General features: G+C 44.4%; 1 protein-coding gene across 1 annotated transcript in view; it reads left to right on the forward strand.

Moving 5' to 3' along the window:
- Positions 1 to 5,470: 5,470 nt before the first annotated feature.
- Positions 5,471 to 22,810, forward strand: part of LOXHD1 (lipoxygenase homology PLAT domains 1) — a 133,967-nt gene continuing 116,627 nt past the window's right edge. The window contains exons 1-3 of the mRNA XM_033085064.2: positions 5,471 to 5,571; positions 15,257 to 15,337; positions 16,304 to 16,488. Of these exons, the coding sequence (XP_032940955.2) occupies positions 16,368 to 16,488 (121 nt within the window). The 5' untranslated portion in view covers positions 5,471 to 5,571; positions 15,257 to 15,337; positions 16,304 to 16,367. The remainder of the gene's footprint in view (positions 5,572 to 15,256; positions 15,338 to 16,303; positions 16,489 to 22,810) is intronic.

Raw genomic sequence — 22,810 nt, forward strand, 5'->3', positions numbered from 1 at the left:
CCCGATTATGCTGGGCTTCCCCCGCTGCCAGGCAACCCCACCCGCCGGCCTTCCTGCTTCTGCCATGCTCCCCTGCACTGCTAGCCCCAGTTCTCCCGGGCTCCCCCGCCCTGCTGGCTCAGGCTCTGCCGCCCGCCCCCCACACTGCTGGCCCCGCCTCTGCCAGGCTTTCCCACCTCTGCCGGGGCCGGCCGGGCTCCAGCTTGGCTTGGGGCTGCCGCGGGCTCTCACTTCCGTGTTGGCAGCTTTTAGAATTTTGTTAATAGATTAGCCGCCCCGGAATATTAGCCGCACTTCCGGGTTTCCACCAAAATTTTGGTCAAATTGGTGCGGCTTGTATTCGTGAAATTACTGTAACTCGATACTGATTTTATGCTGCCTGTATCCTGCACTTGAAATGACCATTTCTGAATGCTTATTTTCAACAAAGAAAGTACTGTCTGTAATTTCCTTTATTGAGCTTGTATTTGCCTGAGAAAAGCAGTAATGGGTTTGCAGTTCATAGCAAATCAGCCCTGTTTAGCTTGCTGGAACTTTCACCAGTTTCTGAAGGCTTCGTGCTGGATAGCTGAACAGTGGAGTCAGCTGGGGATTCAATATCTACCAGAGGAGATAAGTGAACTAAATTCCACTTGATTGAGATAATATTTGGAACAAAAGAGCCTGTATCAGTAAGTGTATTAAAGCTTTGTATTGACTCTGCCTGGCCCACTGGGAGAAAAGCAAGATTTGGAGGCTGGGCTGAAAGTCAAGCATTCCCACACTAACACTTTGGATTTCTGTAACTTGGCCATGGTCTGAGCACTCTGAATAGACTCACTTTGACCTTGGGGCAGGGTTGTTTGCCACCTAAAAGCACCTTGATGTAGGTGTCTTCCTGTGAGCAGAGCCCAGGCACATGATGATCAGAGTGGGGTCCAGTCCTCTCTCTCTTGTCTTGGGGGTCTCTCTGGGGCTCCTCTACCCAGGAACTGCCCTAAACTCAGGCACATTGCTAGAAAAGCATTAAGAAGTACCACAGATCACAGAGTGATTTGGGTTGGAAGGGACCTTTAGGAATATTTAATTCCAAGCTTCTGCCATGGGAAGAAAAACCCTCCAGAATATGGCAGGGGCATCATCAGAATGCTGGCTTCATGACCTGACCACTTGGAAGGAGCTTGGGTGAAGACCTTTGGGGATCCTCTCCAAGTCCAAAGGGAGGTGAATGACCAGTAAAAACATTTGGAGACATGGGAGTGTCATGGTTTACACCTTATGTTTGACCAAGAAGGAAGTAGGAGCATGGTGAATACAAAGTCTTACATGGGGAGACTAAGAAAGCTCTACCAAAATACATCTCAGTATGTTAAAACAGCAGGAACATGTAAAGGGAGTTGGTTTTTTACATAACAGAAGCCAAAAGTTATTGCAGAGCTCTGAAAAAACACTGTGGAGGAAAGTCTTTGGTGAACATTAATGCCCATGGTCCAGAAAATAATCATGGGGCTGGACCCTCCATGACAACTCAGATCTTTTGACTGATGGAAAGAGTGAAAAACAGGGACTCAAAACTGGAAGATTAGAAATACAGTGAGACCATCCAAAAAGGAAGTAAGGAACCTGGTGGGAAGATGTATGAAATTTATACCTTAGAATTTAATTTCTCTGTTTTCCTAATGCTCCCTGTCACAACTGGAGCACTGAATTAGTAAATTTGATCCTTCTAACCTAGATGCCAGTTTTGGTTAGATAACATCCCCAGGTATCCAATTTCAAGCATTATAGTTAATTCCGTTTTATCATCCCAAATCACAAAATACAAGATGTTTATGCTTGGGATTTGCTATCACTGGACATGTTCTCTCAAAGCCAGAATTACAAATTATTCAGGAACAAACTCGAGGGTGGTTATGAAATGTCACTAACCTACAGGTCTTGTTGAACTGTATCATGGATGCTGTCCCCAGCAAAGGGGCTGGGGTACAAAATGTTGATCCCCACCCCACTCAGTACCCTTTTCTACCTGCTGAGACCTCAATCTGCGCACCAAATATAACACTCATTAGCTGTCAGGGGCTGATAAAAAAATTGAAGAAAAGAAATGGAAAGAAACAATCCTGAATCTGCTGAGCTTCCATGCCTTTGAAGGAAGTGGCAAAATAATTTGCATTTGTCTCCTGCCTTTTGCAGAAGGAGCTGGCATCAATATTAGTATTAAACTTAAATTTTCTTCCTGCAAAGGGAATTATGGGCCCTGCATCCACTACATCACTGGAAATCTGGGACATCATTTATTTGCTCAGCTGGCCATCCAGCTGCAGTGCTGGAAAAAGGGTGGCAGAGCTCCCTCCCCTTTGAGCAGGGCACTGTGACAAGTGTCAAATGCAGGGATGTGCTGATGCCACAACCCCAGACCCTCCTTTTGTCCCTCACTGCAAAGTTAATTAAAATGGTGTTAACCACAGTGTATGCCTGATAATGAGCTGATCAAGCAGGGCTCAGCACATCAGTGCTGGTAAAAACTACTCATCCATGTGCTGCCTGCCCACTGCAGTGTATGGAGGCTGATTTTGGGGTTGTGAACCTAAAGTGAAGCCCATCTACTCAGGCTGTCATTGTTTTGCAGCTGTGAGACTCCCATTGCAGAAATCAGAGGAGGGATTTGATTTTTATGGGGGGAAAATCGTGGCTTGGTGATGGGTCTTGTCATGGACAATGTCCCTGTGTCCCATCACCTCACTCTCAAAGGGTTGGAAAGTGGGAGTAGATCATCTTCTACAGCTTCTGCAAGGAAATTAAGGTTAGTTACATAGATGAGGTGATGTCAATACCTGCACAGGTGCGGCAGACCAGCTCAAGAATGGGTTTCACTTGATGGTCAGTTTTAACATGGCAGACTCTGCCACATATAAATCCTAGCACTTCCCTAGCAGTAAAGGAAAACTCACTAGAGCTTTTGATAGGTCTCTGTGAACTTACAGATTGTTGTGATGGCTGTGGTTTTCCTCTTCTCACATGAAAAATGCCTGCATGCCAGCACAAAGTTGAACATGGCTTGACCTCACCCCTGAAAACCAGAACCGGGGCAGATTTTGCTGAGGCTCAGAGGGAAAAGGGGAGACAATGCCTAAAGGTCCATTTCCCTAAAAAATCTTGAAATCATTAAGATTGGGAAAGGTCTCCAAGATCATAGAATCCAACCTCTGACCAAACACAACGCTGTCAGCTAGACCAAAGTGCCACATCCAGCGGCTGAAGCTCGCAGAGGGATGCTGAGCTGTGGCACCTGCAGGAAGCTCTGACAGTGACAAACACTTCCACAGCACAGATAAGTCACAACGCTCTTTGAGACGATCAGGCATAAAAGACTGCTGTGGAGGAGCACAGAGGTTTTTAACGCAATTTTGGGAAGCGGAGCCGATGCAGCCGAAAGCCCTGGAGCGCCTGGCGGTGACTCACCAGGGCAGGGGGGAATTACAAATTACAAATTACAAATCTGCCTCCTGCTAATGGCTAATGCAAACACCTCCTCTGTCTCTCCCTGCTATGCCAAACATCTCCCAGCAGCATGTGGGAATGCCAACAGGAGGAAGGTGGAATGAAAACACTGCTCATACCTATTACTCATGTGCAAGCTGTGGGTCCCATGTTCTTCCTGGGTTGGTTTTTTTGGGGGTTTTTTTGGTTTTTTTGCAAGCAAATCTCCCCTTCCTTTGAGCCTGTAAATGAAATGCACCAAGCCAAGGGATTCTTAAAATGCTGCCGAGCACAGATCACAACTTACTCTACTTACTACAGTAATGTCCCCCTTTCTGTCCTATTTACATTCATGGGAAGGTGAGATTAGGAAAATATTGCACTATTTTTTTTTTTTCTCAGTGCAATAGAGCTGATGGAAATAAAGAATAGTTTTTAATCAGTTTTACATGAGTGCCCTGCACTTCGCTATTTTGGTTGAAATGGTGATTAAATTTCTTTTTAGTGATGTTTTGAGGGAACAATGTTATTGTGGAAAAACATTTTATGCTCAGAGCAGAGTTGCAATATATTTTTTATATCTTTTGAATATACAAAGAATAGAATATGTTTATTCTGAATATTCTGTGAATAGAGTATAATAGGTTTGTGATGTAGTGAGGGAGAGATGGACACTAGTTCTGATGCACCCATGAAGAGGAATATTTTTGCAGCATTAGTTGTGAGAAATACCATAATTAGCAGTCAGTTTGTGCAGGATGAAGTGATGAAAGCATAGCCTTTCCTCAGTTTATAAGTCTGAGTTTGAAATGCCATCATTAGATCGTGAACATCATGTTGTCTGAAGCCAAAAAGGACCATCAGTGTGCGTAGTTTGGCCACAGGCAAGGTTTTGTAATTTCTTCCAGTTCCTTCTGTGTTGAGACAACCTAAACATGTCCTTCAGTAAGGTAACCTGTTTTCAAGCCTCAAGTCTTGTTCTAGCATCACTCATCATCCTAAGAAATTTGTGTCTGACTGTTATTTGAATCTGTCTAACTCTGCCTTTTGGCCATTGGATCCTGTCATGCTGCTTGAGAAAAAAGGCACTTTTTAACTTGTGTGTCTCCCAAGAAGATATATGTGTGTGTAAATAAAGTTGTCACACACTCTACTACTTGGAAAGATAAATAGATAGCACTTTGAGACTCTAATTTAAGTGTTTTCCTGCCTATTGTCAGGGGTTTTATGCTGGATATCAGGGAAAGGTTTTTTCCTCCAGAGGGTGCTGGGCACTGTCCAGGCTCCCCGGGGAATGGGCATGGCCCCGAGCTCCAGGAGAGTTTGGACACTGCTCCAAAGATGCACAGGGGGGATTGTTGGGGTGTCTGTGCAGGGCCAGGAGTTGGACTTAATCATCCTTGTGGGTCCTGTGAGAGACTGGAAAGACTGATGTCTTGTTGAGTGAATTTTTCTGGGGCCTTCCAGGCCTCTTCTAGTTCAGGATATTCTGTGATTCTCATGATATGCCATTTTGTCTTTGGTAAAATCTTCAGAAAACCAAAATGCAAAATTCCTAGCTGTAGTGATGTCTCAGCTTCCACACAAATATCTTATCAGGGCAAACAGGAAAGCGTGCGTTGCACTGACATGTGCATAAATGAAAAGTGGCTCCACAGCTTCAACACTTCACATAAATTCATCTGCTCCATGTAACACTTGCATTACGGTAGGGGAGGCAGCATGTTCACAGATAAGTGTTTTATTTGCAGCAAAATCCATCCCAACTCCATGCCTCTCTGCCCATGTAAAGTGTCTCCAGCAGTTTTGTTGGATGTGGTGATTTTTGGCAGCTGGGTTCACTACGCCCTGTCCAATAAATGGGTTTTTTGGGCAGTGGGTACCTAGATCCATCTCTAAGGTGTATCTGTCAGCTCAGGTTTGGTGATGATGTGGATATATAAAGGGTGAGGGCTTTCTCCTGTTGCCCTGATGTTTTTTTTTTCTCCTTCTCCCAGTTTACGAGGTGGTGACAGTCACAGGAGATGTCCGGGGAGCAGGAACCGACGCCAACGTCTTTGTCACTCTCTTTGGAGAGCACGGCATCACTCCCAAGACTCATCTCACCAGCAAGTAAGTGTCTGGAGGGAAATCTCTATCTTTGGGGCCTGTCCTTCAGGGACTGTTAAAGCGTTTTGATGAAACATAGTATCATGCTGATGGATGTGGAGGGAATAAATCTGTTATACAGTGTTTTAAGATCACCAGAAAAATCTGAATTTTTGCAATTGTGTATTTCGTACCCAATCCATTGCGAACCTGCATTCCTTTCTGTGGGTGGAAATCCACATTATATAAAGCTCATGCTTGCAAGGTGTGGAGATATTTGCTTTTCTTGGGGCTTAATTTTGGAGCTCCCAGTTTAGGAGCTGAGAATATTCATTGCTTGTTGGAGTGGGCATGATGGGCTGTATTCCCATGCCTAGATCCCACGGAGGTCTCCATGCTAGTCAGGTACAGACAGAAGTGTCCTTGAATGATTCTGAAGAGTAACTCAGTGGGTTTGAAGTAATTTTGATAGCTAGCCACCTACAACCAGCCACAGGAAATCTGAGGCAAGCAGAAATGGAAGAATTTAAGCTGACTCCTAACTGAGACTGCTTCCATCCTGCCTGCTCTTTGCCTTGCTGCACACCACTGTAGTTGCACATCACTCTGGTGGCCCTGTTCTATTTTCCCTCAGCTGATGCCAACACCATCCTATGGATGTGTCTCCTCGTTCCTCATCAGCATGCTGAACTTAGTGGGAACCTATTTTATAATTTAAGAACCTATTAAGATGCTTTTGACTCTCTAAATAGTTGTTTGGTTTTTTTAAAAAAGTGAGTATCAGGGCCAGCAGGTGCTCATTTCCCATGAAAGTAAGATGACTTTTAACAAAGTGCCAGCTCTGCATGCACTTATTTCCCCTTAGTCAGGCAACTGCACCAAGATAAAGCAGAAATCCCTTCTCCAGAGGGTCTAGAAGAGGCTGTGTGTCTCTTTTTTTTGGTGTTCTTATTGTTTTGGTTTTCTTGAGAATGTGTTTCAGAATTATTAATCCTCTGTTTATGTCACACGGTAACTTCACATTTTCTCCATTTCTACAGCACCGACAAGAGGTACCTGCAACTATTTTAAATTTTACCCTCAAAAGAGCTTCTCTTCCCAGTGAAACAACTCAAACATGAGAGTCTGTAAAGAAAATGATATGGGAATGGTAAAGAAAATACATGAAATTTCAGCCCTGTTTGCCATATTTGAAATTCAGAAACCAGAGCTAGGCAAAGGAGTTCTATTGTCCCAGAATCTCTAGAAACACCAGGGAGAGCTTCCTATTGTATATGTCTCTATGAAATCCTTTGGTTTTGTTGTGTGATTTTCATCCAGACATCCCAACAAACTGACAAGGCAGAATGCCATTTTCATTGATTTAACAGAGAAGGAAAATGAGGCAAGGACCCAAAAAGGGACATGGTTCCATAGCAGGTCAGTGACAGAGCTGGGAGCAGCAGCAGCAGCTCTGCTGGGGAAAAACCTTTTAGCCTCCAAACCTGCCTCCTAGCATTTGGCAAGGCCATCAAAGCAACATCTGCTTTCCAGGGGGTTTTTCTTGTGGTCAGCATTTACATAAATAGCCATTTCATTGAGAAAGCACTCATCTGCTCGAGGCTTTGGAAAGAACCCAAATATTAACCAATGAATTTAATAAATATACTCTATGCCCTTTAGAGAAATCAAAAGATGTCCATAACAGATTTCTCAATCAGCTGTGGCATCAAGGATGCTGCTGGTTGTGCAGGTGGTCTTTGCTGGCACTTAGGTTAATGCCCCCTCTTTCCTCCTGCTCTCACCACTGTTATTTTGTGAAAGGAAAAAAGAAAGGACACACAGAGATTATTTTAGGTTGCAGCAGCAGCGCTCTGAGCTTGTTCAGACCTGAGTTAGCCTTCTGGGCTTGGTCCCTGTTGCTGCAGGGAGCAGATGGCTGAGGTGTGGAAAGCAAGGATGAAAGGCTCAGGAAGCCAACCTTCTGGAGTTCAGGGCTCCTGAAACTGGTCCCGTAGGAGGTGACCGCTAGAACTGCAACTACAGCTTTCCACTGGGGGTTTCCCAAAGATCAGCAAAATTTCTGTGTCTCTAAGCAAAGTCTGGCGCTTGACAGCACTCCATCAAGGAAAAAATCTAGTCTGGTTGTAGGAGTGCCTTCAGACCTGCTCAGTTGAAAGTCTTGTCCCCTAGTTGTGAAGAAAACCAAGGAACAGCCAGTTTGCCCCCTCCCCACCCCCCAAATTTGTTGTGCAGCTTTGTGAATATGGCAAAAGGATGGAATCTCATGCATCTTTCAACTAAATGTTTACACGGGTTCACTTATGACTGCAAATGCATGACATTTTATAGATGTTTACATTTCCCCATGAATGACAGACAGCTAAAATATCATGCATTGCCTAAAGATGGTACTACCATTTCAGCTTCTGGTTAGAATGGGTTTTTTCCTGTTTCTTTCCTGACTGTGTGCTGGTAGTGAAAGACATCACTGTTCAGGTCTTTTTGTCGTGCGTGGTAAGGGGAAGACATGGCAAGCTGATGAAATATGGTGTGGTTTTTAAAACTGGCCAACAATAAGGTAACTGTGAAAGACACAAATCTTTGCCATGACTGGTCAGGAGGAACACTGGTTCTGGAAGTGGCAGCACCCAAAATCTGAGCTGAGAGTTGAGTTCCAAAAGGGGGGCTAAGAGAAAAAACATGGATTGACAGGAAAAGGGGGAAACAGCTTAAAAATATCAGAGGGCAGGGATAGGTGAATATTAGGAGAAAATTCTTGTCTATGAGGATGGTGAGGCCCTGGTACAGGTTGTCCAGAGAAGCTGCTCCATCCCTGGGTCAAGGATATTCCAGGGCTGGTTGGACAGGGCTTGGAGAACCTGGTGTAGTGAAAGGTGTCCCTGCCCACGGACTTCAAGGTCCCAACACAAAAATCTTGTGGTTCTGTGATTCATTTTGGAAAGGAGGTTCAGACAAGCAGTGTTTTGTGCCTGGGAGGGGCTGGAATGACTCCTCCTTTGCAGTCACTCTCTGTAAGTCTTGGGGGGACTGTATCCCTGGTGCTGGCAAAGAAGCTCTTGGCAAAATCCCACTTCAAAACCCAGCTCATGCAACTTTTCAGCTCCCCATCTACCACCCTGTACCAGGTACAGCTCAGCCAGAAGTTAAAAACACTACCATAAATGAGGTTTTTTTTCCCTGCTCCATCACGAACATGTGGGTGAACACCAAGGCTTTGCTCGGTGACATTTTCACACTTTTCAAGACTTTTCCCACAGGCATGAATTGATCCTCTGTGGTTCCACTCTGAGCACAGAGTTCTGATCCTCCACAGTATTTTATTTCTCCATGTACATGTGCTTTCCACCAGGCTGAGGCTGGGGAAATAGTACAGCATTCAGCTGGGAGTGACACTGCCAGCTCCTTCACAGCTTTTAGTCCAAATCTGTGTTTTTCTTGCTAGTGGAACTGTTCAGTGTTAGGCTTGTTTGGTCCACCTGGGGACACCTGCAAATAATATCACAGGAAAAAAAAAAAGAAGCAAGAGTTAAGAGAAGATTTAGCAGCTACGGCAATGTGGAAGAAAGATGAAATAATTGGTGACAGCTGGCCTGCTACTAAATCTGAGGACAATACCAAGGATTTTTTTTAAATTTCTGATGCTGAAGACAATTAATTGGCAGTCACTTCTACCTGGTCTTGGGTGACTATACAGAGTTTTTCCTGTTCCTTATGCTAGCAAATACATATGAATTGCAGAGTATGTACAGGATAGTCTTTAGAGGATGGTAATATTTGTAGCTCTAATGCAGTTAAGCCAAGCCCAGTGGCAGAAGATCTGATTTTGTTATCTAACCTCACTGGAATAAATAAATAAATACAGGAAAGAGAGCTTATTTATTCTGAGCAGTTAATATAATCAGCTAGGAAGGGTTAGGTAGCTGGTGCAGAAAGGGCTGTTCAGGTTAGGAAGGGAACAAACCCCAGGTGCAGAGGGGAAAGGATTCTGACATTGCTGCCAAAGTTCTGCTTCAGAGATGAGCTGTGATCCTTTTCCTTTAATGCCACAGGATGTTTGCCATTTTACAGATGTTTATGTATCTAACTGTGCCCTGATTTATGTCTGTACAAATCTGCAGCACTTTCAGTGCTCTCTGAAGACTTAATGGTCTGGGACGGAGTTAAGTAACAGCACATTTTGGAGTCCAAATTCCCTTCTGAAAAAGAAACTAAGTGGGATTTTTTTTCCCCCTCTCCCTTGCTCAGCCTTATTAGCCAGCCTACGTCTAGTGTTTCAGGAATAAAATACCTGACAGAGTGCTTAGACTGAGGTGTTGAACAACCTAAATATAAGAGTGGGTATAATTGGCATATGTATAAATTATAATCCACCAGCAGCTATTCACACAGCAGCTGGTGGCACAACTACAAGGAAGGTCAAACCTTAGACAGAAAAACAGGATTTTGCTTAAAACAGCCAGACTTTTAAGGGAATTCAGCTATTAGACCCAGGTCCCTGCTAATCAAGTGTCAGCTGCAATTTTTGGACTGTAAAACCTGGCCAGTTTTCCCCTTGGGATGAGAGCAAGGTGTATTCCTGGAATGAACTCAAGCACTTTGTCTTGCTCAAAATCCTGCCCCTATCCCAACTCATTAGTGTCAGTCTTAAAAATGCCTGAGCTCATTCTCATTAGAAATTAAAAACCTTTCTCCATGGGAAGGGGATGAAAATTTTCGACAGACTAAAATTTACCTCAATCTGGAAAAGTGAGTGTAATTAAAAATGTAATTTAATACCGGGAAATACTGACTGTTCTTGGTGGCACTGTTTGCTTTGCATACAGTTTCTCTAGAAAATAACAACCAAACTGCAGATAACAAAGACATCCCCATCCACAGCAGTGGGGTTGGAAAGAAATTATCTTTAAGGTCCCTTCCAAACTAGGACATTCTATGATTCAATGATTTTCTGATAAAGCATAGCTAAGACTATCTAAATTAGACACCACTACTTTATTTTGTTTATGCAAATCACATCACCAAAGATGAAAAACTGACATTAAGATGAGGCTGCTCCGTGCAGTACCAAGTGAAGGAGCACTTACCAACGTCTGTAATTAAGGCTGTCTGAATCTGTACCTGGAATGATTATGGATAAGGCAGAGTCTGTGTGTCCTATGGCACTTTGTAAAGTTTTGGGGTAAATTCAGGCTCCCATGGTTTCAGATTGGTTTTTGCCTCCTGGGTGTCATCACGCTGCTACAGCCCTTAGCAATTCATCCCATCCAATTAAACCCTTTCAGGTGGGGCTGTTTTTTCACCAATTTTTCAGTGCCAGCTTAAGCAGGATCCATTCTGCTGGTCAATAATGTCCTTGGTACAGACACTGACAGTGGCTGTGCTTTTCTGCCGGTTTCTTTTCCATCTGGAGTGGTTTTGGATGTATGCTGCCTCACGTGGTATTCCCAGCCACCCGCTGACTGATGCTGTCAGCTTCATGACAGCAGTCTTGGCTAAATATTTGCAGACCAAACTCCCTGGAGTATTTGTTGCTCCAAGGAGGAGGTTAATGATGCTGCTATTGGAGCCCTGTGCTAGGAGTAAACACGGTTTGAACACATGGGGGATTTTTTGTAGTTAGTTTGTACAGGACAGCGTCCTCTCTCCAGGAGTGATCGATAGTGGATGTGTAGGGAGGGACAGAGGTTTAAGGACAGCATTTTTCAGCATTTTTCCAAAACCTTTTGCATCTTCTGGCGTGATGCCATCTCAGCCAGAGGCTGATAACACAGATTCAAGCAGCCTGTAACGTGTATTAGACATCCTGAGGGTGAGGGAAGCTGTACTTTCAAGCCAGGAAAACAACAGGGACAGACCAGTACTCATCCCTGACACCTTTTCATGCCACCCTTACAGATGAGACTAACTGGAGGGTGGGAGGGAAATCCTACATGGAAAAAGGATGTGGAGAGAGAACACTACAGCAATTGCAAATATATGGGGAAGGGAGCAGAGTTCAATGTGTGCTTTTTGGGAAGAGATTTCCTTCCTCTCCTTCTCAATTCATGTAAAATGTGGACAGCTCTGGAACCCTCAGGACAAGAGAGACACCGAGGGGCTGGAGCGTGTCCAGGGCAGGGAACGGAGCTGGGAAGGGGCTGGAGCCCCAGGAGGGGCTGAGGGAGCTGGAAAGGGGCTCAGCCTGGAGAAAAGGAGGCTCAGGGGGGACCTTGTGGCTCTGCACAACTCCCTGCCAGGAGGGGACAGCCGGGGGGATTTGGGATCTTATCCCAGGGAACAGGGACAGGAGGAGAGGGAATGGCCTCAGGCTGGGCCAGGGGAGGCTCAGGTTGAATATTAGGGAAATTTCTTTACCAAAAGGGCTGTCTCAGCCCAGAACAGGTGGAGTGCCCATCCCTGGAGAGGTTTAAAAGCTGTGTGGATGTGACATTTGAGCACTTGTGTCAGTGGTGGCCTGGGCAGTGCTGGGGGAACGGCTGGACTCGATGTCCTTGGAGGGCTTTTCCAACCCAAATGATTCTGTGACTCTGTGATATTCCACACTGCCCACCCGTAGTGCATGAGAACCTCCCCTGATCTAGCAGGTGAACCAAGTAGCATTTATTTTTTCCTGAAGAGTGGCAGGCTTTAGGATGGTTTGGGCTTACGACCTTCCAAAATCATCCCCAACACACCTTCCAAAATTATCCCCAATACACAGCCCCTCCACCTGCTGCTGAACACCCGTGGCAGGCAGAGCTGTGGGCAGCATTTCAGGGAGATGCAACCAAGAACTGACTCTTTCTAATGGTTTAATGGAGCATTTTTAAAATTTGTTTGAACTGACATCCAGAATAACACTTTGTGCAGCCCTTAGTCCATGGTGCTTTTCCTGGAAGTTCTGTGTGTTCAAGGCATTTCCAGGTAAAATACTGAATGGAAAGGTAGTTTAAATTATTGTTAAGCAGGGATTCAAGGCTAAATTGGTTTAGGTTACTCCATCACTGCTGAAGGTCATTATTTTTGTGCCTCTGCTGTGATCAGTATCCAGGTTTTCTGTCTGCTCCTAAGAGCTCAGCTGTGAAAAGGGGTGCTGCTAGCTCATCAAAAGGGAAGACTATTACCTACAAACATTCAAAATTTCCATTTCTAATGTGACTTTCATTTAGATGGTGGGATCAACTCTTTAATTCGCCTTCATTGAAAAAAAAATTCACTCATACAAATGTTTATTTAGGTACTTTTGCAAACAAAACTGCGTTATTGAGGCTTTTTGGTTGTCAGCCCACCAAGAAGTTGCAAAACCCTCATGACCCTGGCTCTGCTCTCTGTGCCCATGGCCTGCAGAGGAGATGAATGAAGGGATTTAAAAATGCTACACTCGAATATGTACCAGTTCTTCCAGCAACTTTTAGCAGCACCACTAACCCAACCAGGGGACAAAGTGTCCTGAACGATTGTACATTTGCAAGCAGTGCAGCCTGCAGGCAATTACTCAACTGAAAAAAAATGAAAAAATCTGAAAACAGCTTCAGATTTAAAAAAAAAAAAAAAATTATATCTATTAATTTCATATACTAGTCTTTGATGAAGCCTCCTGGATGTTTCTTACAAAGCAGTTGGGAAAAATGCTGCAACAGAATATGGAAAAAAATGGAGATGCTAGAGCCAATAAAATATGCCAAACAACAAACCCAAATGGAACATATTTCTAGGGTTGCCCTGGCCTGTTATTTCAGATTAATGACTGGGCTGTAGTGAAATTCAGAAGGTCCTTAGACTAACCGTATGGTCTAAAGTCCCCGGGTTTGAACCCAGTCAAGCCTGAACATTGCAAATTTAGTGCTGCAATTTCCAAGTCATATTTTCCCTGCTTTATTTGTCACCAGGGCTGTGCAAGCCAGTGTACCTCATTGTTTGGTGTAACAAGTTCCTTATGGTAATCTGGCTGTGAATATCTCATCCTAGTCCTAGCCTGGACCAGACTCTGACATGGTCCAGCTGTAATTTCTCCTTTTCTTCCACTCTTTCTTTATTTTTAGCCTAAATTCCAGGGCAGCCATTCACTGTGGGATATTCCCTCACTCACTCTCTCCCCACACAAGCGGCAGTGCTGGAGGAAGGACTGGGTTTTTCCTTCCTGGTGCTGTTGGTGCTTCAGGTCCATCTCAAGGGAAGAGACTTGTCAGAACTCTTCCTACCTTTTGACAGCAAGACTTCCCAGGGGTTTGACTCCTGGGCTATGCCATGTTTTCCAACGCTTCCCCAAGCTGTTTCGGGATGCGCTGAGCATCCGCTCAGTGGGCATTTTTGGATGCCCTGCAGCAGGAGCTTTGCTCCCCATCATCCATCCCAGCAAATAAAGAGCCCAGCACAGAGCAGGACTGCCACAAACCAGTGGGACTGAGAGCTTTGGGCTGATTATTCTCACTTAATACTTGGATGCCATCTCCGTAGCAGTCTGCGGCGCTGCATCGATCCCGAGCCAATGCGGGGAGAAGCTGCTGTCATTACGATGCTCATTCAAGCCTGACAGACTAATTGCCTTGCACTGGCTGCCTGTTTGCACTCCAGGTTGGGGGAGGCTGGGCTGGGTTTAATTGCCTCTTGTCTTCACGGAAAGGTTAACCATTTTAGCCTTTCCGTGCGCTGGTGGGGAACAGCAGAATGGACAAGGAGGAGGAGGAGGAGGAGGAGGAGGAAGGCTGGGCAGGGGTTTAGCAGAACACAAAACGACCTGTAAGCAAGGCACATGCAGATCCTGCAGCAACGTGAAGAGCAGAGAGCAAAGCCAATCCCCCTTGCTGGGATTATTAATATTCATTAACTTTCTGCCTGCGAACCGCTTGTCACTGTGGCTTTGCGCTGCTCGAGGTTTGTGGTTTCTTGTTCGTTTTAATATGACTTCTGGATTTTGCTGTGTTTAATCATCCATGGCCATGCTTAGCAGCCCAGGGGAAATGGGGGCCCGTCAGGGAGGGCAGGTGGGAGAGGCTTCAGAGCTTTGCCTTGATGTTATTCATAGTGTTTTCGTAGAAAAGGACAGAGGTGCTTGCCAAGGATCACACTGCAGGCTAGAGGCAGAAATGAGAATTAAATTCTACATCCCCTGACCCGGGCCAATAGAGTTTATATTGCTTATGCAGTTGCACCTGTGAAACACAAACTTCACACTCAACACTTCACCAAAAAAGTCGAACTACTTCCTGCCCACAATTGTTTTACTTGGAATGAGATACAGATTGTAGGAGGAAGCGCCAAAGTTTCAGCAGTTGTTTAAAATAGTGATGGGAGATGGGCCTGGAAAGTTGGATGTGGTTGGATGCTTTTAACTCTGGCTGAGCTCTGCACAGATCTGTGGCCACACAGGGAGCTTGCTGGAGCCCTTTGCTCCATCACCAGGAGCAGGTCAGCTTGATGCCTGGAGGCTGGGATGACAGGAGAGGACATGTCTGGGAGTGGGACTCCGAGACTAAAAGCACATTGCATTTCCCCCAAAGCTTCTGCCTCAGCTTGTGGAAGAACTCTTGGAGTCTGAGAAGTAAAAAAGTCTACTGAATGTCAGTACTTAGAGCATCCAAAACCTGTCACTGGGGAGAGGGTATTGAAAACTAGGTCTTTGCAGCATTAGGAATGACACTTCTTTATCCTTAAACGCTAGCACTTGCGTGCTTGCTGTCAAGGCTGCTGGTTTTTCACCATTCCTTTTGATGCATGTGCATTGCAGGAGCAGCACGGCCTTTGAGAGGAGCAAAACAGATGTGTTCCGAGTGAAAACCAATAACGTTGGACAAATAAAGAAAATAAGGTACCTGCACAACGCTGCTACCACAGCACCTGCTCTGTGAGGTGCTAATAGGATGACAGGCTGTAGATGTTTAAGCATTGCCATGTTTTATTCATTATTTCTTAACATGCTCCCATCAAGGTGAAGTTAAGGGGTGGTAAAAGCTTGTTTACTGCCGAAGATTTGAACTGAAGTGTGAAATCACCTGCGGTATTGCTTATAAGTATCCATGCTCCCCACCAAGAATTGTATTTCTGTCAAATGCAATCATGGGGAAAGATGTTTAGAACTGGTTTTATGTCCCAGTGGAGGTAAATCGGGTTTGCCATCCACTTTTGCTAACTTAGTGTAATGTAAATGATAATTATTATGTTTAACCAGTGTCTGACTGACTGATGTAAAACTTAAAATTAGTAAGTAGTACAAAGAAAGCTGGAAAGAGGTGGTTAAAACAATGCAAGTGGAGAATAGAGCAGGGGGGTTACTGGGTGGGAAGGCAGTCCCTCATGTTTTAGATATGCAGTGCAAGGTGAATGAATGAGTATGTTGAATGAATGTGGAGGTGCAGGTATGTTTGTGAGCATCTCCTTGCAGTTAAAGATTCACAGATTCACCTGTGATCTCTGCCCATATGGAAGGCTGTTATTTTTAATGTACCCTGTAAAAGCACATAAGTTCCTTGAAACTCTCTGGATAGACAGCCATAAACAGAAATCATGCGTACAGCTGCTCCAGCCTTGCCTAGTGTATCATATTACAGTAATTTCACCACTATAAGGCGCACCCTTTAGACTAAAATTTTGTCCCAAACCCAGAAGTGCACCTTATAGTCCGGTGCGCCTTATATGATCTACAATGTTGCGAATTTTGCCGACTCCCGGGGGTGCGCCTTATAGTCCGGTGCGCCTTATGGTTGTGAAATTACTGTACACAAAATTGGGGGCCAGTCTCACCCAGAACACTAAGACAGGGCTGTTCTTCCTCTAGGATTGAGCATGACAACACGGGACTGAACGCGGGCTGGTTCCTGGACCGTGTGATCGTGACCGACATGAACAGACCTCACCTCCGCTTCTACTTCCCCTGCAACAACTGGCTGAGCAAGGAGGACGGGGATGGACTGTATGTCAGAGACCTCATTGGCAGCCTGAATCCCATGGATGTGCCCAAAAGTAAGGGTTTGCAAAAAAAAAAAAAAAAAACAACAAACCAACTTGGCTTTCTGGTGCTCTGTAGAAAAGGACAGGGTTGCTCTGAGATGGTCTCGTCACATAAAAAAGTAATTGTCTAGTCTGAGCTAATTTAAGTTTTCTTTATAGTCAGTGGAGAGAGATACAGGAAGATGCAAGGTGTCTCCAGAGGATAATTTCTTCTTCCAGTGTTAGATCTGATGTCTTAGGGTGGGATAAATCACTGTTTGGAGAAGCTCATTTGTCGAGTACTGAGGGTTCTGTGATAACAACATTAATTTGGATTGAATACCTACCTGTAGATGAGAGACATCCTACCCTGGAAGATTTAGCTGCTACCAAAAGAGGCAGTGTGGTTGCAGTCCTGTCCATAAAGTTAAGTGTTTCCAGTCTCTGGTGGTGTCCTGCAGGAAATTTCCACAAAGGAGCCATCACTTTTGCTGTAAATCTGTACTGGTTTTGCTGTAACTCCGTGCTGGTTTTGCTGTATGTGGGTATGATACCCACACTGAGCTGGTGTGCCTGTTTTTATAGCATGGTTTTAAGCTAATGATGTTGACAGGAGGCCAGGACAACTTGCACACCTGACATGTACTCTCAAATTGGTACCAGTGTGCATGCAGTGATGTGAGGTGCATGTGACACGAGTGGGAAGGTGATGGAGATGGGAGAGAGGAGCCAGCAAACCATCAGGTGGGATGTCAGCACTCCATCTGCTAATGGGGAAGCAGAGCTGTGTTCTCCTGACAGACTCACCAGGGCACTGCTCCTTCCTGGGAGCTTAATTTTGGGCCTGGAAGTGAAGGTCACCAGCCACAGGTGTGCTGGGAAACAGAGCTGTGTGTTTCGGTGCTAAAAAGAGGAAACTCATGCTTTTTCTAGGATCGAATCTTATTGAGAATAATTAGTAGAACTCTTGCAATAATGTTGCTGACATTACCACTTAGGAGCAATTATTTGGCAAAACCAATTTCTTGCCAGACTTAAGCAGTGCTGTGGGCATTGATAGATGCTCTAGAAGGGCAAAGTATTGTTATTTTTATTGAGGTCATGTTAACAGAGTAAATTGACCCAGAATCATTCAGCAATTTTGCACTACTGAGATACAACCTTCCAAAAGAATGCTGGTGTGTTGAATATGTAATCATTAAAGGATACTGCATGTGAGCTGGCATGTACAAATAATATTCATTGACAAGAAATGCGTATTGGAGCATTTTAAAAATGCAGACATCCCCAGGGTGGCTTCCACAAGGGAATGAGATAACGTCTGGAGACATTATCTGCCAAAACCCCACCCAGTTACTACTGGGGCTGTGTGTGCTGAAGTATCTTGCTGCTTTTTTAATCCAAATTGATTTGTGAAATGGAGAATCTAAGGACCCTCGAGGGGCAGGAGGGCTCTGGAGAAGGTAATATATGAGTCAAAGCAATGTACAATTAAGAAGAGGCTCTCTTGAGGAGGAAGTCAACCATTCAATCTTAATAGATCTTTAAATGACACAACACCTTATCTGAATTTATTATTGCCCCTGCCTGGGAGAGATGATTCAAGGGAGCGTGTGTGATTTCCTCCATCCTGTTCAACACCTGTCTCACAGCAGGAAAGGACTCGTGGGCTGAACCCTCAGCTGGCTCAGGAGAGTGCAGCTCCAGTGAGATTGCTGGAGCTGCTTTTCCTTTCACAAGCAGAACAGCCAGTCCCGAGCGCTCGCTCTTCCGGAGAAGTGGCTCTGGGATGTGGATGAGCTGCTCTCCGTGTGCTTGGCCCGGCATAAATACGAGTAAGATTGTCTCCTGAGCATGAAAGAAGAGACCCAGGCAGGCGTTTGTCAGGAATGCACCAGCTCTCACCACCTTTACCAGGGATAAGCCCCACTGCTGAGCAGCACAGGCTGGGCTGGGGCCAGCGGCGTGGGTGAAGGCTTGGACACCTTCCAGAGGCAGGTCTGGATCTGTAAGAGGAGAGGGTTAGCTCAGCTATCTCAGGTTGCAGTTCCCCTTGAACCATAATTAATGAAAGATAAACATCCCCAGACTGCTGTGGTGAGCTGTCAGCTGCAAATGTAAATGTATCTGAATTAATTTGCCTCCCTCCGGACCCGTAAAGGTCTGAAATGCGATTGCGATATGATTTTTGTTGTACATACAAGTCATTCGCCCTGAATTTGATTGGGTTTTAGGGTATTTTGTTTTTTCTTTCCAATGGATTAAATATTGATGTTTACTCTTTGAGTATTAACATTTTCTAGGCCCCTAGATAATGAAAAATTATGTAAGTTTATGTAAGGAAAGATTAGTAATTCCCTTCTAAGCCTATGTTCTCACTTTGCAGTACAGTGCCATATTCTTCTCCTTTCTGGTTATGTCTCTTCAATCACATCTTCAATCCATTTATTTTTTCAGTTTTTCTTTATAAACCACTCAGACTCTGTTGTTGCCAAACTTAGCTTCATGCTTTGCTTTCATGCTTCATTTGCTGTCACAGTCAGGAATGTTTTTGGAGGTAATCAAACAAGTTTCCTCCAGGTTCCCTCTCTTGCAGCATCTTCAGCTTTTGATCTTCTCCTGGAGAACTTTCCTGTCTTTGTCATGAGGATTTACCTTCCTCTTTTGAACTGGAGGTCACTGCTGGGACCTTCTCTGTGCTTTGTGTGGGAAGGATGTGGGCTTGAAAAAAACAGACTCCTTTTCTTTGTCATATTTTTGCTTCATTGAAAAGACATCTGAAGCCTATTTGAAGGGGGGCTGTAGGTGCTTATATCTAAACTGGCTAAACTATGGGCAGACAGCCTGTATCTTGGTGAGGAGCACAGGCCAGACAGACAATTTCTGTAGAAAAGGGGGGGTAAAAAAAGAATTAAAAAAAAGGAGGAATAATTTTAAAATGCAGAAAAAAATGTGCAGCAAAAAGCAGTCAACATATAGTAGAAAAAATGGACACACATACACAAAACCCAAAATTAGAGTACTTTTCATGATCCAAATAGAACTACCATGCACGTCTTAGCAGTTGCAGAGACCTGAGTGACTGCATTCAGTTATCCTCATAAAATGCCTCCTGCCAGGTTCCCTGTGGAATGCCACACGTTTCTCAAGGAGAACAGGTTACATCTTAAGTGTTCCTGCTTGAATAACCCTCTATTCCCTGTATTCACATCCATGGCATCGTATGGCCACGGGCCTTTGACAGGGATAGTGTCACAGATTCTTATTTACCCAGCAGCTTCTATTGGCAGCCTGGATTAATTTACACTGCAGGTATTAATTACAAGGGAGGGCTATTGTTCAGCTTTATGCTGCTTCATTTGAGTTTATGAAGCCTTAGGATTGTATGGCTGTGGCTGAGCCCTCGTGCAAGGGACAGGTTCAAAACTGGAGCCAGGTGCTGGTTTTCCTTTGAGTGCTGCTGGTTTTGGATCGCTCTGAGGGTGTCTGATGTCCTGCCAAAGCGGTGGGGATGCATTCACAGCAACTTGCAGCTGCACTGGGAGATCTACTGACCCAATGGAGGTGTAACAGGATGGGAAATTCAGGAGTCAGTTCATAGAATCGCAGAATCCTTTATGCTGGAAAAGCCCTCCAGGATCAGAGAGTCCAGCTGTTTCCCCAGCACTGCTCGACCCACACTGACCCATGTCCCCAAGTGCCACATCCTCGTGGCTTTTGAACCCCTTCAGGGGTGGGGACTCCAACACTGGACAGTAACTGAAGGTCCCAGCCCACAATTTGACACTTGCAGAGTTCTCAGGAACCCTCTGTGCCCCTCAGTGGACAGATCCTCACATCCCCCATTCCCACTTGCCTGGACCTCACTGGTCTTTGCCTCATGGTTTTCATCCCTACAGGTGGGACACCAAGGTTGTGTCTTTCTCCATCCCCATGAGTGATTGTTACAGCTTTTTATCACCTGGCTGAAAAGCACAGCCCTGAGAGCTGTTATTCATCTGGGTTTCTCAAGACATAACACCAAAACATATCTGCAAGGCTAAGTTTTGTCCAGATTCATAAAAGATGCTGAGGTTTGGTCAGGTTAGTGACATGTTGTTTATCCAACAATAAACATCTTTTCTCTGGGGTTTTCTTTCCCACAGCTACTCAGCTGCTCGAGGTTAGTCTGGGCTCTGTGCAGTGTAACCTCCAGTTATGCTCAGAAAAAGGGAAATACATATTGGCTGCTCTTGATTTCCCTTGAAACTTCTTGCTAATCAAACAATTCTCTGTACATGCTTTACTCTGAGAAAGCAGAGTCATTCATTTGCAGTGGGGATGTTCACTCACTTGGTCCTTAAAATCACGCTCAAGAGCACGGTGAGCTGAAAATTTATTCAGTCTCCCATGCAATTTTATCTTATGCTAACCTGTCAAATTTTGGTCAAGTCCTTGCAGCCTGCCTATTGCAAATGAGGTTGAGAGGCAAGGTGCGGTTTTCATCTGGCTTTTTGGTCAGATGAAATTTCTGCACCCTGAAATTATTTAGGATTGGACATGACAGGTTATAAATGGGCAAAGGACAGCAACTCATGTCAAACTCTTTCAAGGCTGCATATTCCCAGTAGAACAGAATTCCATGTGTGCCACCAAACTGCAGAACTACTTCAATCTCTGCTATTTCTGGGTAAAGTTTAATCTCATTTGGTCTGCTAATAATGAAAGTGAGAAGCACATTGATGTGGCACACCTCAACCCTGAGGATGGAAGAGTTCCAACACAGTTTGCATTGTGTTTAATTTTTCCATATTTAAATGTGGTGAAAATTGGCCACTTAATGCTATTCTTTATTATTATTTCTATTATATTTTTTTAAAAGAAGGATTACAAGAGATCAAATATAGCTGTTCTTTATCTAGGGGTGGGTCTTTTAAAGTCAGAATGACATTTCTGCTTTGCTGAAACAAGAAGGAGTTTTGAAAGGGAAAGTTTTTGGTTGTGTGAATACATGCTGCACCTGAGAGTTTGCATGGATATGTCCTAAGGGCCGTGGCTGTGAAATCACCATGGGCAGCTGGGATTTGGATTCTAGTAAAGCCAGATGAGTGGTGAAATTTCCCTGAGTGCTTGTGCAGGCAGAGGGAGGTCTTGCCTTTAAAAACTTAAAAAAAATATTTATTATCAAAGCATTAATGTGCTCTCGGTAGTCTCTGAGGTTTTTAGATTCACTATGGCCTAAGACTCATCTGTTTGAGCTGTGAATGTGAGGTTACTCCTTTCCTCTTTGAAGGATTCTTGGGTTAAGGCTTCACAGTTCATTGTCCAGATTTTAATGTTCGCTGTTGGCTGACTTGAAGGCTCATGAGCACTGACCTGGCTGTGACTTGAGGAAACATCTGGAGCAGCAGGTATTGGTGCATGCAATTCACTGAGAGTCAGAAGTTAAATCCTTCCTTCCATCCTGGGATATCCTTAAGGGCTGGATCAGAATGGACGCTGTGGCCAATATTTCCCAATAACCTACTGATGTTAGAAGCTCAGGTGAGGAGCAGAATTTGGGATGTGAGGCACCAGCTGATGATGCCCTGTTGGATTTGCAATCTCATTTTATAAAAAGTTGGGCTTCAAGACCAGCACTGGTCCCTCATGGATGAGTTCTCATCCCTGGAGGGATTTAGGAGCCATTAGGGGACATGGGTCCGTGGCCTTGGCAGTGCAGGGGGAAGGGTTGGACTCCATGGTCTTGGAAAGCTTTTCAAACCTATGTGATCCTTGGATTACCCTGGGTTTTGTTTCCAAATGCGACCACACAATTTCACACTTCTGGAAACTTCCATGATGGGAAAAATGAAAAAACTGAGGACGCAGAAGTTGAGGAAGAGGGAATGAAATATTAATACGTGTTACCTTCTCATCAAAATTCATCTTTATTTACTCTGAAAACTGGAAGACTATAATCAGCACAGGAAAATGCAGATAAATATATTTATGAAATACATATGAGCTGTTTGCTTCTGAGTAATGGTGAGTACCCTCTGTGTTCAGGATGAATCCTTGCTGCATGGTGAAGCATTCCATGAACAGGGTTTTTAGAAGGAATAATATCTTTTACCACCCCATTTATAACACTGGGAAAAAAAATGTCATGCTGTCTGGCATACTGAGTATCCAGAAATGTCTTTTCTTTTTGATCAAAAGTACTTCTTTTGTTCTAACAAGGACTTTACTTTCCCTGCAAACTTTGCCCAACTCGTTGTCACTGTGTCCCAAATGAGGCAGCTATGGACATTTTACTTGTCACACTTCTTTTTTTTCCTGTTGCTTTTTTCTCTAAAGATGGTTAAAAGGAATGAGAAATGAAAATGTAGAAATA

The sequence above is a fragment of the Catharus ustulatus genome, chromosome Z, assembly GCF_009819885.2.
Source record: "Catharus ustulatus isolate bCatUst1 chromosome Z, bCatUst1.pri.v2, whole genome shotgun sequence".
NCBI classification, from domain to species: domain Eukaryota; kingdom Metazoa; phylum Chordata; class Aves; order Passeriformes; family Turdidae; genus Catharus; species Catharus ustulatus.